Source organism: Epinephelus lanceolatus, chromosome 8, assembly GCF_041903045.1.
Source record: "Epinephelus lanceolatus isolate andai-2023 chromosome 8, ASM4190304v1, whole genome shotgun sequence".
Lineage (NCBI taxonomy): Eukaryota > Metazoa > Chordata > Actinopteri > Perciformes > Serranidae > Epinephelus > Epinephelus lanceolatus.
Window position 1 is genome coordinate 6511940 of NC_135741.1, and position 26877 is coordinate 6538816.

At 40.0% G+C, this 26877-nt stretch overlaps 1 protein-coding gene across 1 annotated transcript in view; it reads left to right on the top strand.

Moving 5' to 3' along the window:
• Positions 1-22771, top strand: part of LOC117258622 (natural resistance-associated macrophage protein 2-like) — a 32640-nt gene extending 9869 nt beyond the window's left edge. Inside the window, exons 3-16 of the mRNA XM_033629665.2 lie at positions 850-1001; positions 1096-1218; positions 5947-6066; positions 9001-9107; positions 9232-9302; positions 9385-9452; positions 14336-14491; positions 14589-14747; positions 14879-14965; positions 16804-16923; positions 17145-17294; positions 19355-19428; positions 19512-19665; positions 22126-22771. Of these exons, the coding sequence (XP_033485556.2) occupies positions 850-1001; positions 1096-1218; positions 5947-6066; positions 9001-9107; positions 9232-9302; positions 9385-9452; positions 14336-14491; positions 14589-14747; positions 14879-14965; positions 16804-16923; positions 17145-17294; positions 19355-19428; positions 19512-19665; positions 22126-22233 (1649 nt within the window). The 3' untranslated portion in view covers positions 22234-22771. The remainder of the gene's footprint in view (positions 1-849; positions 1002-1095; positions 1219-5946; positions 6067-9000; positions 9108-9231; positions 9303-9384; positions 9453-14335; positions 14492-14588; positions 14748-14878; positions 14966-16803; positions 16924-17144; positions 17295-19354; positions 19429-19511; positions 19666-22125) is intronic.
• Positions 22772-26877: the final 4106 nt, after the last annotated feature.

Genomic DNA, 26877 nt, shown 5'->3' on the forward strand with positions numbered 1-26877 from the left:
ATGAACTGATCAGTTTTTGGTGGTCAGAGGTCAAGATCACTACGACCTTGTCAGTCTCATTCTCATGAACGCGATATGTCAAGAACACCTTGAGGGAATTTCTTCAAATTTGGCACAAACATTCACTTGGACTTGAGGATGAACTTACTAGATTTTGGTGGTCAAGGGTCAAAGGTCAAGGCCACTGTGACCTTGCATCTATCTCCACTCTCGTGAATGCAGTATCTTGAGAACAGCTTGAAGGAATCTCTTCAAATTTGGCACAAACGGTCACTTGGACTCGACCATGAACTGATTAGATTTTAATGATCAAAGGTCACTGTGGCCCTCTCTGTGTCATTCCTGTGAACATGATATCTCAAGAACACCTTGAGGCAATTACTTTAAGTTTGGCACAAACGTTTACTTGGACGTAACAATGAACTGATTGGATTTCGGTGGTCAGAGGTCAAGGTCAGTGTGACCATGCATCTGTCTCATTCTCATTAACGCCACATGTCAAGAACACCTTAACACTTCGTTTTATTGGGCAGAAAAGATTTCCGCACACTTACATCTATGCAGTTTTATTTCTCATCTATCCATCTAGCTAGCTGTCTCTACAGGGTAGCAGGAAAAATCATTCAGATATCTCAGACTGGGGACTGAGACACATCATGTTATCAGTATATTTGTGAATCGGAGTGTAAAAAGTGTTTACACTCATGACTCTGCTCTGCTAATGAACAGTAACTTCCTCTTCACAGTGCTGTCATTAAATTTGTAAACATGTTGTGAGTGTTGAACTGTGGAGTTGTGTGTGTTTACTGCAGTGTATAGTGATTTATGAAGTGTTATTTCATATTTCAGCTGGTGATGTGGAGGGAGAGAACGCAGTGATCCAGACGACACACACTCACAAAGTGTCCGCCCCTTCGGTCTTCCTCCAGAAACAGAACGATGAACCTGTTTCTGGGACGTACTTTGATCAGAGGGTCCCTGTTCCTGAGGACAACAGCGAGGTAATGCATGAGTCCGTGTTAGATTAATGCCCATCAACGTGCAGCACAGTAAAGTTTGAAGCAATTTTACAGTCTGTATTTGTGTCTCCTGTAGAGGTGCTTCAGTTTCAGTAAGCTGTGGGCCTTCACTGGGCCGGGGTTTCTGATGAGCATTGCCTACCTGGATCCAGGTAACATCGAGTCTGACCTGCAGTCTGGTGCTAAAGCTGGCTTCAAGGTAACTAATGCAATTATTGTCACTGACTGCTGTGTTAACTAAACACTTTTATGAATGGCCTGACGTGCTTGAAATAATAAGTACGAATATTAATCTGGATATTTTTTTGATATCGATATAACCATATATGGTAAATGTACATCATAATCAAACTGTGACTCAAGCTGTGTCCCACTGTTTCGTATTAGATGAGACCAGACTCTTTATGTGTAAGACAGAAACTGCAAAACCTAATATTGGCTAATATTAGTCTTCGTCATGTGCCTCTTAAGTGTCGAGGACGGTCCCCGTCTTTTTGCTGTCATATACCAGCATCATGCTGCACTTGGTACACCCGACGAAGCCGACATACATGCTGTCACCGTCGCCCAACCCGTCCAAACCTGAGGATAATGGCAGGAAATCACGGCTGGGTCGGGTCCGGGTCGGGTTGGGGCTTGGGCAGAGAATCTAAGCTCTATGATTAACACTGTTAGCTCTGTCAGCACTGTTGCCTTTGTTTATGGAGCTAGCACTGTTAGCTGCTAGCCGCCGGCTTACATACTTCTATGATGAGAACCGTATGCAGACAACTTGTATGCTCTGAATTTCGCACAAAGCCACTTAGGGAAATATTAGTTACTAGAATAAATTATTTTAATTGCTCAGAATAAGTAATTTGGACAGTAAAAAATGATTTCACTGAAAGTCAGTGAGTGATTCTATTGAAATATCAGTTATGCTACATGGCAGAATGTATCACACACAAACACATAATTTATTACAGTAATTCATTACTTAATTATTACTCCATTAATTAAACATGTAGCAAAACTGATTTTACAGTAAAGAGGGAAGGTGTGATTTGTTGCATAGGACTTGAACTTGTCTCTGTCTTTCATCTGTAAGACAAAAATTATCTCATTTATTCTTTCAAAAGTTACATGACCTAATTTTAAGGCTCTGTCACACCTGAACTGATGAGGCCAAAATGAGCTTATATGTTGTAGGCATGTTTTTAACAAGGGAGGTTTTAATAACTGTCAAGGTTCAGAGACAAACAACTGTTTTTGCCAGTCACACATTATTAGCTTATGCATGTTTACATTGCGTAAATTAGCCTCGCAGCTAGCAGACTTTTTCCTCTACTTACAGCTTAATAAGTTACATGTAACCTTATTATTTTCCTCACTCACCGTTGGTTTAAGTCACTGCATCTTCCCACAGAACAGCTCGGTTGAATTTCAGTCTGCATGCTTGTTTTTTCAGCCTGACATTGTTGAAACAGCAGCTAATGTTGCTGCAGTGAGAAGTTAGCAGAGTGAGATGCCTGGCCGAGCAGGTTGTGATGTGACATTCGGCACATGCTTTGTCCTTGTGTCCTTGTGCTTTATTTCTGAGTAGATAACTTTATCCTCATTGTCTTTCTCTTGGCTGCTTGCCGTCTGCCTGCCGCTGTTTGGCGGTGACACAGAATTTCAAAATGCAGGCGTAACCTAAAGATGATGATATGAATCGATGTTTTCGATGACATTGATAATTGATTGTTGAATCAATATATCGATCCAGATCAGTGGATCATTACAACCCTATTTGTAAGTATAGGCTGCTGGAAATAACTTGACTGGTAGGAAAACAATAGCATTCAGCAAGCTGAAATATGATCCACAGTCTGAGCAAACACTCCCATTATCTGTGTTTTAATAACTGCTGGACACGCAGCTTCCCTCTCACCCTGCTGTTTGTATTGTTTCAGCTATAACAATACTAACAGTGACACTTCCTGAAGAACAGGTCACTTCTATTCTCTCTCGACTTGGCTCGGCGTTAGAGATTCTCACGATACTGCGGGTCAAAGTTTAACAAAGGTGAACTTTGTCCTTTAAAACCGGACACATGTTCATGAATTCATTAGTCTGAAGAGCTTCAGATAAAGTGAATGAGAGGGGGAGTGAATATTCACAGAGAGTGACCGAGATGTCAGAGTTAAACCTGAGTGTGGATCTAATGTTGTGTAACTCTTCTCAAGTTTCAAGTCACATAAAGCTGCAAAATATTCACCAGAAAACATCACCTATTTGTGTTTTTAAGATACTTAATGTCCTATTAAATAAAGGCAAAAGCCAAAAAAATGATCTAAAAAAAAAACTTTACCAGACAATATGTGATCTTGTATCAACGTATACCTACCTATTATATTGTTGTATCATCCTGTAGATCTGGACAATATAAGGAAAATATGCGATAACCGTATTACTCACGTTAAATAAAAAGATAATAATGTGTACTGAGTTCTGCCTTTCTGCTTCTCTCAGTGTACGGCTGAAATACAATTGTTTGCTTGTTGAATTAAAAATGAAAAGGAGATTATTTCCAACATTCTCTTACTGAACAAATTGAACATTAAACTGATTTGAAAAAAGCACCAATAGAAAAAGACTGACTGTCACAGGGAGAGACATGCAGCAAAGGGCCACAGACTGGAGTCGAACCCGGGCCGCTGCGGCAACAGCCTTGTACATGGGGCGCCTGCTCTACCACTAAGCCACCGACACCCCAAAGTGCAGTTTTCTACTGATACTCTCTAACTCAAAACAGCCCTGAGTGCAGTATCACGGTGTTTTGCGTCCTCTTGCAAGTTGACATCGCAGTAACGATAAAAAAAACACTGTATTGTGCTGTGCAGCTCTATCATTTAACAAACAAACACATGTGAGAGTATATCTTCTCTGACAGCATAATGTAAGCATAGGTGTAGATTTCATGGGAAACGCAAGAGACACGTCCCCCGCAATGATAAAGATATGTGCATTTACCCCCAGCCCCTCAACTGCACAGAAAATAAAACCATAAACGTAGCAGAGGACTTTTATTTTGACAAAATTACAGACATTTACATCATAATTTGATGCAGAAAAGGGAAAAATTGGTGCATAAAAATTCATTGTTTGATGTTCAAAATGTCCTGGTGGAGCACCCCCTAACCTCCCATTTAATATCTGACCCCCACAATGTTGAAAGAAAAACCTATGTAAGATCAAAATAAAGAAAAAAAAAAAGAATAAAAATACACTTCCTTTTATTATTTTCATATTTACCATAAAACAGACTATGATGAATGCTGCACAAAAGGAAACAGGTATAGATGTCGTGGCATCAATCCAGGACCTGAAAGACTTTGTAAAATGCTGATCACAAATAAATCCCACATCTGAAATTATAAATCACCGTTTTTAATCCTGTGAAAAATCTCTGTGTGAGAAATTCAAGTTGGTGTACACAAATAACAATAGACTTTCACTACGCCTCCATTAAGCCATTTTAATTTTTATATCACTGTTTTTGTGTGAGAGCAATTTAGGTCCACATTAATGTTTCCATGTAGTTTTTGTTGCGACTTCAGTCCACAGAGAAACACCTGAACAACATTCTTCTTCTTCTCAGTTGGCAGACAACAAAACTGCATCAGCGATATCAGTGGTAAAGTCACAGAGAGGGTTAGAGATGACAGAGAGTTGTCTTCATTTCACTCTCCTCTTACTGCCTGTGATCACTGAGGTTTTAGGATCACTGAAGTTGGACATCTGGAGGGAGCTCGGAGTAGAACCGCTGCTCCTTCATGTTGAAAGGGGTCAGTTGAGGTGGTTTGTTCATCTGATCAGGATCCTTCTGGGCGCCTCCTGTTAGAGGTGTTTCAGGCACGTCCCACTGGTAGGAGGCCCCAGGGCTGACCCAGAACACGCTGGAGGGATTACATATCTCATCTGGCCTGGGAACGCCTCGGGGTCCTCCAGGAGGAGCTGGGAAGCATTGCTGTGGAGAGGGATGTCTGGGGTGCTTTGCTTTTATTGCCAAGTAGGTTTACACATATAAAGAATTTGTTGTTTTGTGCATAACAATAAACACAGTGCAGAAGTCAAGAGACCGATAATAGGAAATATAAGAAAAAAAGAGAGTTTAATGACTGGAAAATCTTCAAAAATGTTTAAACAGATCAGGCGCAACGCTCTTCTGTGTATTTGTTTATATTGACTTTTGAAATGAGAAATCACAGAGAAGGTTTGAGGCGACAGGTTGTTCTTCTTAGCTTTACTGCCACACAAACACAGACCCTCGCTGAGAAACTTTGATTAAGCTCTGTGTACACACTGAGACACCAAGCTGCAGCAGGCAGATTTAAAACACCTCTGATTTTGATTTAGAAATGCTTCATTATGGGGTGAATAAAACACAGATTTAGTCTGGAGAGAGGCTGAAACGGGGGAGAAGATGCATTTACAACTTTCAGATTTAACAAGATCAGTGTGGATGCACAGAGAAAAGAGACGTGCTCCTGTGAACACCTGGGTATAGATTCAAAATCACATGCAGTCTTCTGGTTACTGGTTGACCTCACTGTCAGAGTAACCTCAGTTTAGACGTTATTCACACCAGATGGCTTGTCACTGCAGGAAAAGCACCCAGTTTCAGGTTCCTGATACTGACGTGTGTATACTGGCTCACTGTCATGGCTTACTGGGACAGCTGATGAAACTGATCCACAAAATATATTTCACTGTGTTCGAGTCAAATGTCTGCATGAAAAAGGTCTATTGATACTATTTCTGGAATAAATGCATTAATAAAATTTGTAAACTACATTCACAAACAAGTTTTTCAGAGATTTATAAAGGAGAATTTATGACGACAAACATTGGAGTTATTTGTGAACTTCATTAACAGATGATGCTTCTGTTCTCGTCCTGTCAGCTCCTCTGGGTGCTCCTGTCTGCCACCATCATCGGCCTGCTGCTGCAGCGGCTGGCGGCACGGCTTGGCGTCGTCACCGGGATGCACCTGGCCGAAGTCTGCAACCGCCAGTACCAAACGGTGAGATATCAGTACTCTCAGGTGTTTGCATGAAGTATCTACAGTGCCTGCAAACACTCAGTGCGTTCACTGTTTTCTTAATGGTGTTTGGTTCTTGCTTCCTAAATACAGTGTGCCTGTAGGGTCTCAGCAGCAGCAGCATGCAGAGAGGCTGAAAGCATAAGTAGTTGTTGTTTACTGTAACTGCCTCACTGTATAACCAGGACTGAGCTCTGTTGTTACAGTCGCTGTAATTGCTGGATTATATGATTAAAGCATTCAGTTAAAACCAAATATGCGCCTAAGATAGTTATTAAAACTGTGAGAAAATGTGTTTAAAGTTAAATCCAGAGTGACTTATGAATTATTGAATAACAACGCTTCTGCTTCCTGAAGACCTGAAGTGGAACTATTGTTAACCACGTGCTTTAAAAGTCATGTGAGCAGCTCTTTTGTTCTCTGGAGCCTACTCCCTTCTCAAGTTTGCATCTGAACAGCTTTTCTGACACTGTGCGATGTGTTTAAAGGACCCGATGAGGCACAGCTGAAGAATTCAGATGTTTGTCTTTGGGACTGCCGGACCGGTCCAGTCAGTTTTTATGTGCATAAACTGTTTTACCTTCTTGGGTCAGGTTTAAAGCTGCAAATATTTCAATGAGAATGAAATAGATACTGAATCCAGGGACTCAGACAAGCCCTGCTGTGTGGACTGCAATATCTTTACGAGTAATATTTAATATCAGCATTGATAATTTGAACCTAGATTGGGCCTCTGTCCTCACTCAACAAATTTAATACCTGTAAAACCAGGACTTTCTATCACCCACACACTGGAAAGGTTTTTAAGGTCAAAGGTGTCATCTCTTATAAAACCAGTAATGCCATTTACATGCTTAAATGCCCCTGCGGCCTGGCTTATATTGGTAAGACTTCCAGACCTCTGAAAAATAGAGTCTCAGATCACAGAAGTACCATCAGAAATCATGATAACAAAAGTCCAGTAGCCTGTCACTTTAACCTAATGAACCACCCTGTTGCTTCTCTTAATTATGTGAGTATTGAGCATGTTCAACTTCCACAGAGAAGAGGAGACAATCTGCTTTTGCAGCATGAATTGTTTTGGACTTATACCTTGGACACTTTGTCACCTAGAGGTCTTAATGAAGAATGTGACATTAGGCCTTTTGTCTAAACTGTTCGGTCTCTGCGTTCCTAGGTGTACTTAAGAGTGCATATATACAGATATTTATATTGCTGTTCCCTGGCTGTTTTTTGTTTCGCCTTTCTGAACTGTAAGAGGCGCCTCTTTTTAGAGTTGTACCGATACCGATACCAGTATCGGAAATGCCTCCGATACTTCCTAAAATGCGGTATCGGGTATCAGCGAGTACAGCCTATGACCAATCCGATACCACGTAATGCCTCACATCATTACGCATACGCACGCTACAGGCAAACGAAACGGAAACAGAGCGGAGTTTAAAAAGCATTCTACTGTAGCCTTTAAAATGTCTTTTTTACCAAATTGTGTGGCTGCACTTTAACCTGTGTCTTGATCTGTGTCAACACTGGATTATAATAATTAAAAAAAAGATTTATGGCATTCATTCTACTATTATGTATTTATTTCTTAATATCTTACATAGAGATTTAGGAGTTGAGACATCCAGCAATTCATATCCCATCCATTTTTATTTTACTTGCTGGTATCGGATCGGTACTTGGTATCGGCAGATACCTAAGGTTCAGGGATCGGAATCGGTATCAGGAAGGAAAAAGTGGTATCATCTCTACCTCTTTTAGTATGTTTGATACTTCATGACAGTCTGACCTCATTACCTGTATTCAAACTACTTTAAGTGTGTTTTTCATGTGCTTATACTTATTGTGTATTGTGTGGTATTCACATTTAACACTTGATACAGGGTATATATTTTTGTATAGTCAATTGTTAATATTTAACATAGTATTTTATACTAAGATTGATTACTGGGTAAGTGGAATCAGCTGTTTTGTATCATGTTACCACTTTAAGATGGCGTCTTGTATTGCCTATATGATCTGAAGAGTGGTGGCTCAAAACGTTGTCACTACTAGGTGAAATAAATCTCAGTTTCACTTTTTCAGTTTCAGACATTTTTGGCTCAGCGCCTGCACGATTTTGTTTGTGGATGTGCGTGCTTTTTAATTGCTCTGCAAACTAAGACAGACCATAATCATTTGAATTTTACAAGCAAGATAACAATTGTTGAATGTAATCACTGCTGAATGTTGAAATTTACACTAAATACCACTGATGATTGCACTGGAATATTAAATACTGGAAACCATCTGAATCTGAAATTATATGGTTTAAATTTCCCTCTCTGAAATTTCCAGAAGGTAATTTTAAGTTTTCAGTTTCCAGTCACTAACCCGAACTTTTCTGTTTTTGATCATGTGACTGACGAACTGTGTCAGCTCGGCTTCAGTCAGGCTCAGTTGATTATCATTATCACCTTTTTTAAACTCTATTGTCATATACACACAGGCCCGAAATACACACACATGCACAAACAGGACCTGCACTTGCATTAAATAGAGAGGTGTCAGGGCGAGGGGTTGCCTTGGGCAGGTGCTGCGAGCAGTTGGTGTTCAGTGCATTACTTGAGGGTACCTCGGCAGTGGTGAGCTGGCACCTCTCCAGCTGCCAGTCCATGCTCCACACTTGGTCTGTATGGGGACTTGAACCAGAGACCCTCCAGTTCCCAGCCCAAGTCCCTATGACTGAGCTGCTGCTGCTCCAAAAAGGAACTGTGTCATGAACAGCATCATATTCAGGAAATACCAGGACTGCAACTATCAGTTTTTTTCATCACCTTTGATCTTTTTGATCTTTTTCTCTGGGATTATCTGTTGTCAGCTGGGACACTTTATTAATACTAAACATTAATATCACATGTGTCACCTGTCCAGGTGCCTCGTATCATCCTGTGGTTGATGGTGGAGCTCGCCATCATCGGCTCAGACATGCAGGAGGTCATCGGCTGCGCCATCGCTTTCAACCTTCTCTCCTCGGGCAGGTGATGTAAATAGACAAAATATACATTTAATGGCTGCTGGGCAGAGGTGGAGGAGGAAGAATTCAGATCCTTTGGTTAAGTTAAAGTCCTAATAGCACACTGTAAAAATACTGTTCACCCACAGGATCCCTTTGTGGGGCGGCGTCCTCATCACCATCATCGACACGTTTGTCTTCCTCTTCCTAGATAAATACGGTACGTTGTGTTTGGACTGGTTACAGTAAAATACGTCACTATAGCAACAGTGAATAACGCACCCTCATTTCTGTCTCTGCAGGTCTCAGGAAGCTGGAAGCCTTCTTCGGTTTGCTCATCACCATCATGGCCATCACATTTGGATTTGAGGTACAAACATTCACATATCTGCAGATATGACTGAGTGAAACTTGTTTACCTGACGTTTCCTCTCCTTTATAACATGTAACCTCACAGTCCTGAGCCGGTCACCAGTGTTGAATGTGACACAAGTAAGGCTGCACAGTTAATCGAAATATTATCAAAATTTAAATACAGCCATCGGCACTTTTGTAGGAGCTTCAGTTGTTTGATAAAAGTAAAAAGGTCCTGTTTGTACTGTTGGCTAATTATATATTGAAATAATCTGATAAATCTGGCAGAGAAAATAACAACCAGGTAATAAGTTGTAGGTCAGGGCACCTAAATTTTACACATAAAATCAGCAGCAAATACATTTGATCCCAGTCACTCTCCAGGCTTGTGGCTATGAATTTGTCCTCAGCAAGGTGGGATACAGAAATGCCACAAACAATAAAAACTGAAGTAAAGAAAACAGAAAATGTTGTTAGTCTACCATCACAACAGATCTGCCCAACGAGGCCACACAAGGCTGGACTAAAATAAAATCTTATCATGAAACAGGTCGTCAGGCTGGTTTTCAGGTTTAGCTACATCTTGATTTTAACCAATTTTATTGTTATGTATTGTTTGTCCCTTCAGAGATACCGTTGTGCCCTCCAGTGTTATGTGTAGGAACTGGTATGCTGCCTGTTTGTCTGTTTACACATTAATAGTTGTTACCCTAAATAAGTGGAGTACATAACAGTTACAGTTAATCTGCCAAACACAGTGGGTTTGACACCTTATGTACATTTATTGCACACTTAAAATCTACATATGTACTTAAAGCCAGTGGTTCCCAGCTGGTAGGTCCTGGTCCACTCTGAATGGACTGCAAGTGACTCATGAACATGTCAAGTTTGTAAAAAAAAACAAACTTTATTTTTAAGTACAGTAAATTTAAAGAAAAGCTTTTATTTTGAAGCACCGTTTCCTACTGTAGAGTGAGTGACTAATGGACAGCTGCATTACAGAGACAACAAACTAGTCCAACAACATGACCAAACACAGGTATGACACTGAATGTGTTAAACTGTGTGGACCTTGAACTAATGACTGAGAAGAAATCTGGACCCTGAGGCTGGACCAGTTGAGAACCACTGCCTTTAGCAACGTACTGTGTGTGCTTTTAAATGCAATAAAAACTAGAGGGACACACAGTGAGCACAGACATACACTAAAGCCAGCAGTCCAGTCTTCTATGATATGTAGATCTGCAATTGCAACCACTGTATGTGTCTGTGTATATCTCCAAAACTGTCAGAATTATGTTATAATGTGGTTGTGCCTATCTGAAGCCTCATCATCACAGCTGTGCATTTATTATCTACTTCTGAACTGGATATATTTCAGATACTTGACATACATTTGTGAAAACCAAAAACACTTTATGTACATATGTACAATTATCAAATGCTTTGAGTGAAGTAACATCATGAACAGCTGAAAATGAAAAACTGTGTTTTACTTGAGTCAAATTTAAATTAATATTTCTGGTGGAGTTTATTGCAGACACACAATCACACACACACACACACACACACACACACACACACACACACTGGGGTGTGAGTAAGAATATAATTAGTTGCATGATATGTGTTTACTGTGTTTCTACAGCCACACCTTACTTCAAGAGAAAAAGAGTTGTTATTAAATAGTGAGCGTTACAGTAAACTGGTTGTCCCATGACACCACTGTCTCAGAGTGCTACGTAACGCCTGCTCTCTGTATGAAGGTTGAGCAAATGTCAAGTCACCTCAGAGGATTCCTGGTCTTGTGAATGTGGTTTGTGATGGAGTCATCATATATCTAGTTAGCTGTGTTTTGTCACTGTTGAACTTTAATACCATCTGCTGGTGTTTAGGATGTATGGCAGTTTATGCATCATGGCCAAATGCTCTGTCTCACAATAAAGAGAAAAATAATCTGTGTATCCGTCCCATCAGGCGGATCTGCTCCAAAATGTCATTGGTTCTTCCTTCTTCCATGCTTCACCCTTCCACTAAGTTTCATGAAAATAGGGCCAGTAGTTGTTCTGTTATCCTGCTGACAGACAAACAAACCGAAACAAGAAAATAACCCTGCAAGAGGTTAAACAGCAGCAACTTTAACCCGTGGCCTCATAGTAAGAAACATTTTCATGATTTACACTCTTTAAATGTCACTTACATATCAGGCATGCACCAGTTGTGAGATTCTGGGCCGATACCGATGTTTAAAATAAGAATTTGGCAGGTAGCCGATGCATAGGGTTTTTTGTTTTGTTTTGTTTTAAATTTGTTGTTGTTATTTATTTCTCCTTTTGCATCAGGAAAACAAAGAAATACTATAAACTAGTCCATACCCATTGATAGCTTTGTCACCTTCTACCTATGCCAACCCTCAATGCCTATGTGCAGTTTCACATAGATTGATCACGTCAGTGAGTAGAAAAACGTGGGACAGACAGAATGACTGACTGACAGAATGACACACTGACAGTTACCGTGATTATGAACAGCATACCATACCATGACTTAGTCATACCAAAAATTAGAAAAAACACCAACATTGGTCCACAGGGGTAGCCACAGCGATCGGTCGCATTTTAGCCATTTTGAAGCATTTTTCTGTTGTTATAGCGCCACCCAGTTGCCAATTAGAGTTAAATTTCTCCAGTCACCTTGAGGCGTCCTGTTCTACATATCTACCAAGTTTAGTAAAAATCCATATGGCACTTAGGCCTAGATAAGAAATGAGCTCTCTAGCGCCCCCATTTTGTTTGATGGGGTCAATAATGGAGGGGTCCCCTCAGATTATGTGTGGTCATATGCCTACAAAGTTGCGTGGTGATGGGTGAAACCCTTGAGATGTTATACACCTTTATGTGATGAGCCACGCCCTCCGCAATATTCATTGCCTTATAGAAGCTCAGTTTTAGTAAGTTTTCCAACTTTTGCCAAGAGGGAACTTTAGATATTGGTCCCTAGATTATGTTCACCCAGTTTCATGCAGATCGCTCAAACTTCCTAGGAAGAGATCCATTTGAAGTGTTTTTCAAAAAATTCAAAATGGTGGAAAATCTCTATAAGCGGAAGTTATGGGTTCAAAAAATTTGTTCCGCATGAGGAGAGGCATCTCTGTGCAAAGTTTCATGTCTCTGCGACATACGGGGCATGAGATATGCCCATTCAAAGTTTGCAATTTCAATCGGTTGTTATAGCGCCCCCCTTTGGCCAATTGATGTAATATTGCTTCATTCACATCCTCCCATGACCCTCTACCACTGTGCCAAATTTCACATGGATTGACCAAGTCAGTGAGGAGAAAAACATGGAACAGACACACAGACAGAGTTTTCATCATTATATAGTAAAGATAAGAATTAACTGACCTGTTTTAAAGTCATTCAGTCCTTCATTACACTACCTTAAATTTAATCATATGCATTTATAAAATGACCTCTAACATAACCTTCTCTCACATGAAAAACATTTTTTAATTACTGCTTCAAAAGCATATTTTCACTACATATAATACATCCCTCTCTAATATCTACTTTATATTGCTGTGAAAACATAAATGAATTTTTCTTCAAACTACTGTTTATTGAAGTTGCTCACTAAAAAAAGACATTTTACAAGAGTGAGGTTTTTGCTCCATGTAGTTAAATTTTGTATGTCTGGTGCTTTAATTTACTAACTTACCATTTACAATTCTTATTTATTTATACATAAATCCAGCTGCTAACAGCTAACGGTAACTAGCTCGCCTCTCGCTGATTTCAACTCTGATTGGTTGTTCACAGTGTAGCATTATCGAGGAAACAATAGGATGCGTCCTCTGTGTTCATATTGAGTTAACTGTTTCCTTTCATCCTGACAGCATCTCAGGGAAGATCTCCATTCATCTCAAACATGTTTTTGATTGTCTCCGGATGACAGGATCCCAATCCGTTAGTCTCGAGCCCTGCTTTTTAGCTTGCAGAAAATAATGGGGCACAATGGAAAAACGTTGGCCACTGCCTTTGGTGAATATCATCTTATTTGTCGATAGGCCGATGGCAGTCAACAAGGCGAATATCAGCTGACACTGATGTGCGGCCGATAAAACAAGCACTCTGAAATTTCTCGAGTAAAAATAAAAGAAGGGGAAACAATTAACATTAGCTGAGAAAACTTCTGTCCTTTGTAAGTGCTAATTATTGTTTTGTTTTTTTAATTTCATAGTCGTCTCTACTTCTGTCAAGGTCTGAGCTCACAGCTGACCTACAACATGCTGCCAAAACTTCCATTAAGCTTCTTTGATTGCAGTGATTTAGTTTGTTTTTGGTGTAATACTTAACTTGTGTTGGAGTGTAATTAAATGTCAAAAGTTGTGTGTATGTTAAGGGCATACAGTACCTGTGTATAGCCCAAGGTTTCCAGCATTTTCATAGGTAAAGGTAGGCCTGAGCCAGGGTCCATGATTTTAATCAATACATCATCTGCATACAGGCTTACTTTATACTCCACTCTCCCTATAGTTATACCCTTTAATTCTGATGCATTGCTTGGGCCAAAGGTTCTATGAATAAATTAAAAAGGCGAGGTAGAGTTATGGAGTTAGAAGGGCGAGCATTTACCTTTATTCTTGCAGTATCTGTTATCTGTGCATTGATGACATCTCTGTTGATGTCCTGGGTTATGCTTTTAAATTTAGTTTGACTGCTCACATCAGATCTAAGATGACTCTGTGACACAGTTTAATCCTGTTTGATTGTTGAAAACAGGCTTTTCACGTTAAGAGTTCCTTTTCTGAGCCGTCTGTTTAAATACACTGTGTAATGAAATCATTGATTCCTTTTTATTTCATAAACATCTACTGATGCACTGCTTCCTCTCTGGCAGTATGTGACGGTGAGACCAGACCAAGGCCAGCTGCTGAAGGGGATGTTCATGCCATACTGCGAGGGCTGCGGGCCGGTCCAGCTGGGTCAGGCCGTCGGGATTGTGGGAGCCGTCATCATGCCTCACAACATTTACCTCCACTCTGCTCTCGTCAAGGTGCGATCCACGACTTGATATTTATAGCGCTCCCCTTTTTTATCTGCTGTATAAAACTTGTGTCAACGAATCACTAACTGTTCAATTGTCCTCTCAGTCTCGAGAAGTGGATCGATCGAACAAAAAAGAAGTGAAAGAGGCCAACAAATATTTCTTCATCGAGTCGACCATCGCGCTGTTTGTCTCCTTCCTCATCAACGTGTTTGTGGTGGCTGTTTTTGCTGAGGCTTTCTATGGACGCACAAACGAAGAGGTGGTGAGTGTCTCTGTAGACGCTCTTATGATATAACAAGAGTGAAACTTCAAACCATCATTTGGAAGTTAAATAATATGTGTTTTCTCTGGCTGCTGTGCTACAGATGTGTGTGTGTTTGTTTTTTATTCCAGTACAGTGTCTGCAATCAAACAGGAAGTCCTCATTTAGATATTTTCCCTCTGAACAATGAAACTTTGGAGGTGAACCTCTACAAAGGGGTAAGTTTAAAGGTGTCACTGTGCCAATATTACTATGGAGATGTTGTTATTGTTCAGCTAGTTAATGTGGGCACTTGAGGAAGTTTTGTTGATTGGGGTCACAGAAATGGAGATAACATTGATTTAATGCTGTGTCCTAGTTCACATTCCACTGTACTCAGACATGTTATTTCAAGTGCGTTTACACTGACAAGTATAGCCAAATGCAGTACCCCCATGGTGTACTCATAAAGGTCAAAAAGTTGAGTGTGCAACACTGGACATTTCTCACTCAGTGGTTACCATCTTGGCCACGTAGGGGAAGATGAGGGACCCCCAGACTTGTGAAAATGGCGGCCGTAGAGACTGTAGCTATTGCCATTGCTCCGGTGAACAAGCAAACCAGCCTGCAGGTATTTTGATGGATGTTATGGTCAATGTTGATGGTAATGCTCCGTCTGGATACAGTTGGCCTTTAAAAATAACAAGAAGTGGTCAAATGTGGCGATCATCATTTCACAACAGTTGTGTTTCATTTGAAACAACACTACCCTGTCAACATTCATACACTATGCAAGTAAGTACATAGTGTACACAGTGTACTACATGGAAGTATACTAATGAAAGTATCTGAATTGAGACACGGCATAAGTCTCTAGTATGAAGTTATTAAGTACGTTCACAAAAGTACTTAAGTACAGTTTTGAAGTACTTTTCTTGACTATTTCCATTTTCTGCCACTTTATATTTCTACTCCTCTACTATTCAGAAGGAAATATTGAACTTCTTACTCCACTACTTTCACTTGACAACCTAAGTTACTTTGCAGATTTAGATTAAGATAGATCAAAAGATCGTCTTCAGACTATAGCCAATTAGCTCCGAAATTGCATTTTGGCCAATTATCTCAATGTTAAAATGTGAATGGACCGTACTACTTGGACTACAAACAAATACCAAAATCCTGTTGCCTACAGATTCAGCATGCATATGCAGATGTCTGCTCATAAAGATTACACCGATGGTGATCTGTTTTTGTCCTCAACGTCAGTGACTTTCTTTTTTCTGGATTTAAACCTTCCTCTGAGCGCTGAATTCATTTCTTTACTAAACTTTTCTTGAATGCCTCTTTGGAGTTTTCACTCTGCTGCTGTGTCGCTATGGTTTGTCTCCACTTTAGCTCTGGCTAAAAATGCAGCATTTCCGGTGCACCAGAGCCGTAAAATCGCCACAGACACCCAACACCAAAACTCCATTATACTGCAAAATACGGAGAGCTTTCTCTGGCTTTGACAGGCTTCATCAGCATTGTGTGAACTCATTTGGCAAAGGCTTGAATGTGTCAGACGTTGATTTATGTGTAAAAGTCCTGCAGTCGAGCTTTAAGTAAAAGATCTTAGCACTTATTTGTCTCCAAAAACTCTACACTTCCCATAAAGCGTCCCAGTTTGTAACAAAGGCTGACTGTCAGAAGTTGTGCTCTAAGATTTAAGAATATAAAAATATTACAAGAAAAGACTTCATTTTAGACTCTCCACCAACTCCTGAAGAAAATATCTGTCTCTTTAGCTGCTAAATGCTCCATTGTGTTCACTAGCAAGTCTCTAACTGTGTCTGTCTGCTGTTTGTTGTTGAGCAGCGAAACGAAGAGCTGAAAGATGCTAAATTCTCTGTTAATTTGAGGTGAAAGTGATGATTCTTTGTGGGTTTTTCATAATGTGTGACCCCTTTCACATTACTCATCTCATTTCTCCCCTGTTTTTACTGAGACACTGTGGGACTTAACTTGTTTTCTGGTGAATGTAACGCTGCTGAAGTTTTGTTGACCGTCCTCTCTGTTTACATGTCTGTTTACACAGGGAGTAGTGCTGGGCTGTTTCTTTGGCCCTGCAGCACTCTACATCTGGGCCGTGGGGATCCTTGCAGCTGGTCAGAGCTCCACCATGACTGGAACGTACTCCGGCCAGTTTGTCATGGAGGTCAGTGGAGGAGGGAGGAATCAGCCCTGCACAAAAACACACAAACAGATGAAATGTCTGTGCTATCCTTTACTTTTATCACGATTACACATCAGGCAGTTGTTTTACTGAATGGTTGCCCCAGTTGTGGCCTAGTGTTGGTAGCTTTACATCAGAGACTTCACCGTGTGTGTTCGCTCTGTTGTCACAAAAAGTACAGTTTTCTTTTTTTGTGACCTCAGGGTTTCTTGAATCTGCGCTGGTCGCGTTTCGCTCGGGTATTGTTGACCCGCTCCATCGCCATCACTCCCACCCTGCTGGTGGCCATCTTCCAGGATGTGCAGCATCTGACGGGCATGAACGACTTCCTCAACGTGCTGCAGAGCATGCAGGTCAGGCAGGAGTGGAAACTGGTTCTCTGGCAGCTTCACCAACACCTCTCCACCTTTTACATCTCATCACACTTTATCTGTGTTTCAGTTCATTCTCACAACCTGTAGTAGAAAACAAAGGACGTTAATATAATTAAGGGTCAAGTGTATAAGATGCGGGGAGAGTTAGTGGCATCTAGTGGTGAGGAATGCAGATTGCAGCTGCTAAAACTTCGGGTTAAAATTCCTTCAGTTTTCATTGTTCAGGAAGTGTTTAGCGGGATGCAAATTATCCACAGAAGTCTCTTCCCCTCCAAAACAAACAAACCTGGAGATTAAAACCAGGCAAAACACTAAATAAAGCAGTTTCACATTACAAATCAGCTGTCCTTCTATCCTATTTTGGCACGTTGCAAACAGGCTGCGAGCCGAGCACCTGCTAATGTGTGCTCAGTGCTCACCTTTTTTTCTCTAAGAAAACTTAATTTCCACTCACCTTATTTCTGAACTAGATGTTCAGGAGGCTTCTAGCAGGAGCGAAACTCCCTGCAGAGGTGTCTTCCTGGACTGTTAGTCTCGCACCTGCTAAAAGGTGCTCACCTTTTTTTCTCTGCTAACCTAAGATCCAGACATTCAGTAGGTTTTTACCAGGAGCTGAGGACAAGAGGTGTCTCCCTTAACAAATCAGACCCAGCGATTTAATATGGAAAAAAACACTAATAAAGCAGTTTCTCATTTAAAAATCTGTGTTTTTCCAACACTGCTCGGAGCAGAGGGGCTACTAACTGTGGTGGTTGATGCAAAAATGTGAATATCCGCTCCCTGTGTAGATATAAACAGCTAATTTTAAGTTAAAGAAAACACAATAACTCTGTTTTTCAGGTGATTATAAACTAAGGAAAACATACTCATTGTTTTTTATTCTATTTCTGCCAATATATCCCTCTAAATCATACACACTGGACCTTTAAAATAAACAAGCAAGTTGGATTGTGTTACAAAAACTGGCTCCACTTTGGAACCAGCAAACAAATAAAGGCTGGGTAAAAAAACATGACTACTACAGCTCACATTGTAAATTAAGTATAACATACATTTCCACAGCACTTATTCCATCAGTACATTAAAGTAACTACAAGGAACTTTAATGTCACGTTGATTTTGGTGACAAAAGCAGTAGTGTTTCCTGGAATGACAACTGCATTTCCCATGAGCGACACTGCTCCATGTGGAAAAGATTTTAATCTGGGTAGCACGTGCATTTGACTTTGGAAGAGGGTGAAGGAAAGGCACAACTTATTTTTAACACTATCTTCTGTGTTATGTTGGTGATCATCCAGGTCATGGTAATCGTAGTGCTATATCGTAGGCAACTGGACTTACTTGAGTTTCTTGAAGACGTTTCACCTCTCATTAGAGGCTTTAATCATAGCTGTTTTCGGGATGTATAGCGATGAGGTAATGTGTCTATCTGTGGCCATGTAAGATTAATAACTGTAATGAATATAATGTGGAAAAGTTACATATTATATCATTAATAGAGTCAAGTTTCATCCTCCACTCTGCTGCTCTAAATTTCTGTTTTAATTGATTCATACTTAACTATTAACTCCAGTTGTTTCTTGTTTGTGGTTTTTCTGTTTGATGTTAATCTCATGTCAGTGTTAACAATTCATCCTGATGTTTTTTCACATTAAAGGCCTACCAATAAAGGCAAGGCTGCAAGATTTAAATGTGAAAATTCTAGAGGAAGTGTAGAGCTTCTCTGGGGGAAAAAAAGCAAAGTGGAGCACCTGAAAGGACTCGTGTTGTACTGATGGAATCAGTGACGTGGATAGAAATGGACATAGTGAATTTATCAATACAAACATGGAGGCAGGTTTGAGTTTGTGGAAATCAGAAATTAAGGGCACTATTTGAGAATTTACGTCATCATCATTGAGGTCTGGATATACTGCAGCATTCAGCTCATATATCCAAAGCGTTAAGTAGTCTTTTCAGCCTGTCTTTGTAGGAATGACAGCTTCGTTTCTTTCCCATTAAATGGTTTATAATGACACACATTCATTCCTCTTTCACAGTTGCCATTTGCCCTCATTCCCATCCTCACTTTCACCAGTTTGCCATCTCTCATGAACGAGTTTGCCAACGGATTGTAAGTTGATCTGCATCATAAGGACACAGACACAAATTATTATTGTTTCTCCTTTAAACACACTTGTTCTCTTTCTCCTGCAGAGTGTTTAAGATTGGAGGCGGCATCGTGATCCTGATTGTGTGTGCCATCAACATGTACTTTGTGGTGGTCTATGTGACTGACCTCAACAGTGTGTGGCTGTATGTGCTGGCAGCGTTCCTCTCCATAGCATACCTGACATTTGTGGGATATTTGGTAGGTAACTTTAGGGGATGGCAGATCTAAATTGTTGCACTGTGAAACCTAAAACTGGTTCCAGCAACTCAGTCTTCAACTACACAGGCAGTACAGACACAAAGTATCAACACAAGGTCACAGCAGCAAAGGGACAGAAAGACGCTTACCACAACAACTAAGAAAAGGGCTAAACAACCACAAAGAGACTCAAAATTACCCAAGAGATGGAAAGCAACTACAAAGAAACTTAAAATGACTACAAAGAGAGGGAAAGCAACTACACATTTACCCAAAATGACTACAAACAGACGCTAAATGATAACAGACACACCCAAAATGACTACAAAAAGAAACAGACAAACAGAACTACAAAAAGACACAAAATGACGACAAACACACCCCAAATGACTACAAAAAGACACAAAATGACGACAAACACACCCAAAATGACTACAAAAAGAAACAGACAAACAGAACTACAAAAAGACACAAAATGACGACAAACACACCCAAAATGACTACAAAAAGACACAAAATGACGACAAACACACCCAAAATGACTACAAAAAGACACAAAATGACGGCAAACACACCCAAAATGACTACAAAAAGACACAAAATGATGACAAAGAGAGGGAAAGCAACTACAGATTTACCCAAAATGACTACAAACAGATGCTAAATGATAACAGACACACCCAAAATGACTACAAAAAGAAATAGACAAAAAGAACTACAAATAGATGCAAAATGACTACAAACACACCCAAAATAACTACAAAAAGACACAAAATGATGACAAACACACCCAAAATGACTTCAAATTGATGCAAAATGACTAAAAACAGTTGCAAAATGATGACAAACACACCCAAAATGACTACAAAAAGATACAAAATGACGACAAACACACCCCAAATGACTACAGATAGACGCAAAATGACTACAAAAAGATACAAAATGACGACAAACACACCCAAAATGACTACAAAAAGATACAAAATGACGACAAACACACCCCAAATGACTACAGATAGACGCAAAATGACTACAAAAAGATGCAAAATGACGGCAAACACACCCCAAATGACTACAGATAGACGCAAAATGACTAAAAATAGATGCAAAATGACGACAACCACACCCACAATGACTACAAACACACCAAAAAGGACTACAAACAACCACAAAGAGACACAAAATGACCCCCAAGAGATGGAAAGCAACTACAAAGAGATTTAAAATGACTATAAAGAAACACACAATCACCACAAAGAGAACTACAGCAACTACAAACACACCCAGAATGACTACAACAAGCAAAATGACTACAAACAGATGCTAAATGACTACAAACAGATGCTAAAGGACTACAAACACACCCAATGTGACTACAAACAAAGGCATAACAACACATATAGGGGAAAAAGAACTACTGACACAAAAAAATATTCACACATAACAAAACCACAGAGAGATGCGTAACGGTTACAAAGTGTTGCAAAACAACCACAAAAAGAGGCTAAAAAATACTATAAAATTCCTGTGTCGTGATCCTATGAAGGAGAGGTGGTGGGGCCTTCAGTATGTCTGTTTCCAGGGGCCCATTGTCTCATAATCGCCCATGGCTGCAACGATTAATCAACAAAACAACAGTAAATGAATTTGCAACAATTTTAATAATCAAGTAATCATTTAAATGTATTTAACTAAAGCAAAAATGCCCCAAAAAAATTCTTTCAGCTTCTCAAATGTCAGCACCCTCTTATTGTTTGCACAAATCAGCTCTGAAAACCTGAATGTGGAGGCTCATGCACGCCTTCAAAAAGTTGTGGACAGGTGCGTAGGAGGAAAAACTGTCCATAGATGACAAATGTTCATCAGGTGAAGTAGTACCACCTGATGAAGGTCTGACGACTGAAACGTTGTTTGCTTAATGAAGTTTGTTGCAAGTAACAGGACAGTGTGCAGGAATTCTCTTTGCTACAAAACAGCTCTGGAAAACCAAAATGTTTCACTATTTTCTGATATTTTACAGAACAAAAGATTCATCAAGAAAAAAAAAAACAGCTGATTAGTCGAACATTAAAACAATCGTTAGTTGCAGCCCTAAATTAGAGTGGCTAATAACGCCCCTTAAGTGCAGGTACCCAAGATGGTGTGATTGAGTTGTATGAATATGTTCCTTTTATGTGTATGAGTAGTTGTTTCCTATTTATATTAGAATTCCTTTTGTTTTCTATTTTACATTGTAATGTATTTTTGTAGCCTGTTTGTGAATGTTGGGAAACATCTTTTGGATTTAACTTTAAAAAAGTAACTAAATAAATTAATAAATACAGTTATAAAGAAAAATAATGTATCGTCACATCACACAGCAGCATAGTTCACCATTTGAAGCTTTACCTTATTAAATATGTGATCTTGGTCTGATGAATCAGTTGATTTGTAATCTCTCTGTCTGTGTCTGTGCTGCAGGCGTGGTTGTGTCTGATCGCTCTGGGAGTTTCCTGCCTGGATCCAGCCAACAAGAGAGGGAACGACACGACCATCCTGATAGAGCGGCAGCCAGAGTTTGACTCCTGAATCAAATGTGGACGTTTATTTCAAAGGTGCAGCTGTGAGCAGCCTGACTGACCTTTTACTTTCTCCAGCACATTTAGTCTTCCTAAGTGCTTCCTAGGTTTATTTATAGTAGATCTAATGAATTTTTTTTATAAATGGAACAGATTATTTTATTTAGTAATGAAGAAGCTGCTGTTTGTATTGTCTGTATCTATAGTCACTCCTCAATAACTGATAATGTAAAACAATTCAGATGATTTTTGCCAAACAGCATGGACCGTAAAATATTATGGATGGCACCCACTGGTTTGTGGACGGCCATTTTGAAGCCTCAAGCTTGGTATTTCGGCTGTTGCCATCTTGGCTTTTTGGAGCCAGAGGTGACTATATTTGTACAAAAGGGTGGAGCTGTGGAGGAGTGAGGGTTGGATCTGGACTTAAAGACTATATCAGCGCCTTGCAGACAGCCTGTCACTCATGTGGCCCCACCCTTAAAAATGCATAACGTTAAGCCTTTATAAAATGTAAACAGGTGAGTTATATAAAAATTCACCCACTGCACAGTTGTCATGGATGATGAAATCAGATATAGAGACCAACCGTTATTTGTGCCAGGCTGTAAACATGTTTATTTCTGCTGTAAAGCTGGGTATCTTAATAGGTATCTTATCTGGAGCCAGCCTCAAGTGGTCATCAGAAGAATTGCAGTTTTTATCACTTTGCGTTTGCTTCATTTTTCAGCCCCGGAGGTTGACGCTTGGTTTACAGGTGTGAATGAGGGTTTTATAAGTTCAATGACTATAACTATTAAAGGTCCAGTGTGTAGGATTTAGTGGCGTCTAGCAGTGAAATTGCAGAACTGAAACTTTTTCCATGTGCCTGGAAGAGGACCCACTCCGTATGTGGATATAAGCGGCTCATGTTAAGGTAAAGAAAACAAAACAATTCTTAGTTTCAGGTGATTATAAACTAATGAAAACATAGTTCTGCCAAAAGATGCCCCTTAATCCGACACACTGAACCTTTAAAAAACCCATAGTCACTAGGTCCCCTTTAATGTCAGCATTAACAGTAGGACAAATGAACACTGACAGGAAACATGATTTATCACCTCACTGTCTCACATTGCATCACTCTGCCATTATTAATATAACAGCCAATGTGCACCATGTTATTGTAGTGCCCTGTCTAAATCAAAGAACAAGATATAATACACATATATGTATAGATTTACCACTTATTAAATTATGGAAATTTTCACAATAAACATTTTGTGGATTACTGTAAAATAAGGTAATCCATAACAATAAATCTCACCCTACAACATGATACAAAACTATCTCATGATTTCTGCAGGTTCACCAAGTTAAGTAAAACCTTTTTAACGCCACATAGAATTAAATTAAATATCTGTTTTGTGATCAAATCAGCCAAAGAAAGTATAATAGAAAACCATAGGGACAATGTGGCCTACAATTATTCGTTATTGTATCACCTTTTTTTTCTCCAGTACTTTTCCAGCTGTATGTAACTATAATTCCTAATGCTATAATGAATGGGACCTGTAACCAGATAATCATTAAAAAGCACAACAAACTCATGCAACACCCTCAATTCCACTTTTAGTTTATAGGTGAACATCTCCCGGACGCCTGCAAGAGAATATTTAAGACTTTTACTAATTTAAATAAGAGTTTTTTAAAGGTATACTTTGCTGGATTTTCCCCCAAAAACAATTTCTATACAATGTATAGAGTGGTGCAGGAATGAGTCCTAAAACACAGAGATGAGTTGGCATCTTTCACGTCAGGTTCCCTCGTCTAAAGGTCGAAGGGTTTTCTGTTAGATGTCTAAAATAAGGTCTGTGGTTAATACAAGCTTCAGAGACTTTCACATTTGTTCTATGACATAAAACACATCAGTAAATACCCCACTCGTGAATTTTGAAGCTTTTATGTGTCTTAAAAAAGGTGATTGCTAACATGTGGCTAAATGAGACTACAGATCGCCATTACTGTGAACACATCTTTTACAATCTCGTTGTGGTGGCTATGATGAAGCCATGTGACAGTGGTGTAGCTCGTTTATAGCCTAATGTTGGCTTTATACTTCTGGCAATTGCATTTACACATCAAAAATCATAAAAGTGGTGTTCATTCGTGTAGATGATCTTGCTTGCCACAGTGCTTATTTTCTGCAATAATCCAAAATCCAGTGTGAAATCCCATTGGCTTTTTGACGAGGAAACCAAGGTGATACTAACTTGCTCGTCAGCCTGCAGAAAACCTCATCCTCAGTGCACCCTATGGACTCATAAAGAAATAATCACTCTCAATTATCACTTACGTCCCACTCTCAGTGTGTGGCGGTGCATTTTCCTGCAGAGACTCTGCCCTCTGCCTGTATTTTCTTAATTTATTCTTTTTCAGGGATGTATGGGCATGTATCCACACAGCACTCAGGTGAGCAAAAATAATTAGGGTTTGGTTTTTAGTTTCACTGTCTCTGCGAGTGTGTTTACAAGCAGTGACCAACAATCCTGCATAGTATATCTTTAAACCCTCTGAGGACTGTTATTTTTTTTGTCCTTTGAGGAAACTGAATTCATTTTTCAGACTCAGTGCAGTTCCTCTTTTGGCCACGGGGAGGCAGTACAGGCCACCAGAGAGGCTCCTCAGATACAGTAAATGTCTCACCACCAGAGCTGAACAACATAACACAACACATTAAATGACACAGTGTGTTACATCACAGTTTATGTGTTGTTCAGGCTGCACAGGAACAGCATTATAGTGTCAAACAAAACAAACTAAATGAGCTGCAGTGCATTGACGCTAATGTTCCTGTGCGTTCAGATGTGTGTGTGACATGCCTGTGGTGGTGGTATGACTGAAGAGTTGCAACTATTGTGTAACAGTAAGCAAGCACTGCTGGTTTCAGTGTTGCCTGAATTCCTGTCCTGAAGTGCTTCAGCATTTGCAAGCCGAGGAGAGGCGGACGGACAGGTTTTTCTTTGCATTGTGGCGGGGAACTTTTTTTTTCCTGTCATGGAGGCAGAGTTATGTAAGAGGGGAGAGTCTTCCCACCGCCCCTCTCTGTTTTTGTTTTTCTCAATGAGCCAATGTCTCCCTGCCTAGGCCTCACAGCCTGTCCAGTAGGCCCCTTTCCTGGAAACATAGCCTAGCAGAGGCCACTCAGGGGCAGGCCTGCGAGCTGGGAGGGTAGGGGAGGAGAGGAGGGTGTAAGGGGGGAGGGAGAGGGAGGGTGGGCTCTTCCAGCAAATCACATGATTGTAGACCCTACAGTCCCAGCCCTACATGAGGCTCAGATGCTGCAAGCACATTTCAACAGCTAGTTTGTCATCAACATGATTGGATGTAGTTAATGCATGGCAGAGTGCATGGGGCTGTAAGTAGACGCTGTGGATTCCCAGGTGTGAAATGTAGAAATAGAACCACAACGCCTGATGGATGGAGTTTATATTTGTGTGTGTGTGTGTGTGTGTGTGTGTGTGTGTGTGTGTGTGTGTGTGTGTGTGTATGTGTGCAAGAGGTTAATGTGATTTTTATTTTTTGCCATTTATGTCAACATCACCACTGATTTTGGCTGCGCAGTAACTTGATGAACAGTTTTGTACAGAATATCTTTTAATCCTTGTGTGTGGCCTGGGTGATATATTAACAGATTTTTTGATAAGATATTTTAACAGTGTTGTATTTGTGTATTTGCTTTAACGTAATGTGACTTAAGTTGATTTATTTTTGCCAAAAGACGTCTTTGATGCATTTACTACAGCAGAAAACCCAGTGTTGTTTTATTACTGCGGTTTTCCAGGACTGACTGATTTAATGAACTGCAATTATAAAAATCATTCAATGCGTTATTGAATTGTAAACAAACAGTGGCACTGAACAAACACAATAAACCACAGCATGGAAACACAGGACTTGTATGTCAGGATCATTTAAAGATAATCACATTTGTTTGCATTTCTTTTCCCTTTTCCCTCTGATGAATTCTACACTTGTGATTTATTTCTCCTTCCGCCTCACGCTGTTTTTTTACGTGCTTGCACATTAGTCCTGTTGACTGATGGAAGATGGATGTGGCTTTAACTTGTACCTGATGTTTGAAGTCACATGTTTTGGGCAGATCTTTCCAGGGGTACAACTGCGGCACCCTTAACACTCAGCACAGGGCCTCAAACACCAGCTGACCCTCTTTACTCTTTCTGTGTCTTCTGTTAAGAGGAATGCAACAGATGAAGAAGGAGAAGAGGGCAAGACGCAGCAGCGATCAGGCACAGATAATGAATTTCAAGTTGATTTAGTAAACAGTGGCATCAGCTGTAAACCGCATGACATTTTCCAGCTGTGCGGTCCGTACTTATTTTGTATATATTTTTACACAGATCTGTCAGTGCTGCCCTAAAATGTCCGACACCAGGAATGCAAACAGCGGGGCCATTCTTGTTTATGTCTTGCATTGTGGCCACTGTGGGCACTGGCTGAGCTCGTGGTGTAATGGGCCCACATGGGTTTGGAATGGGCCGGGTGACTATTTCAACTGTGCAGTTATTCCTTTTATTAACAAGTTTATTTTATTGTTTTCCTCATCTTATGGATGCATGCAGTCTGTGTCCTTTACATCAATCTCATGTGTGTT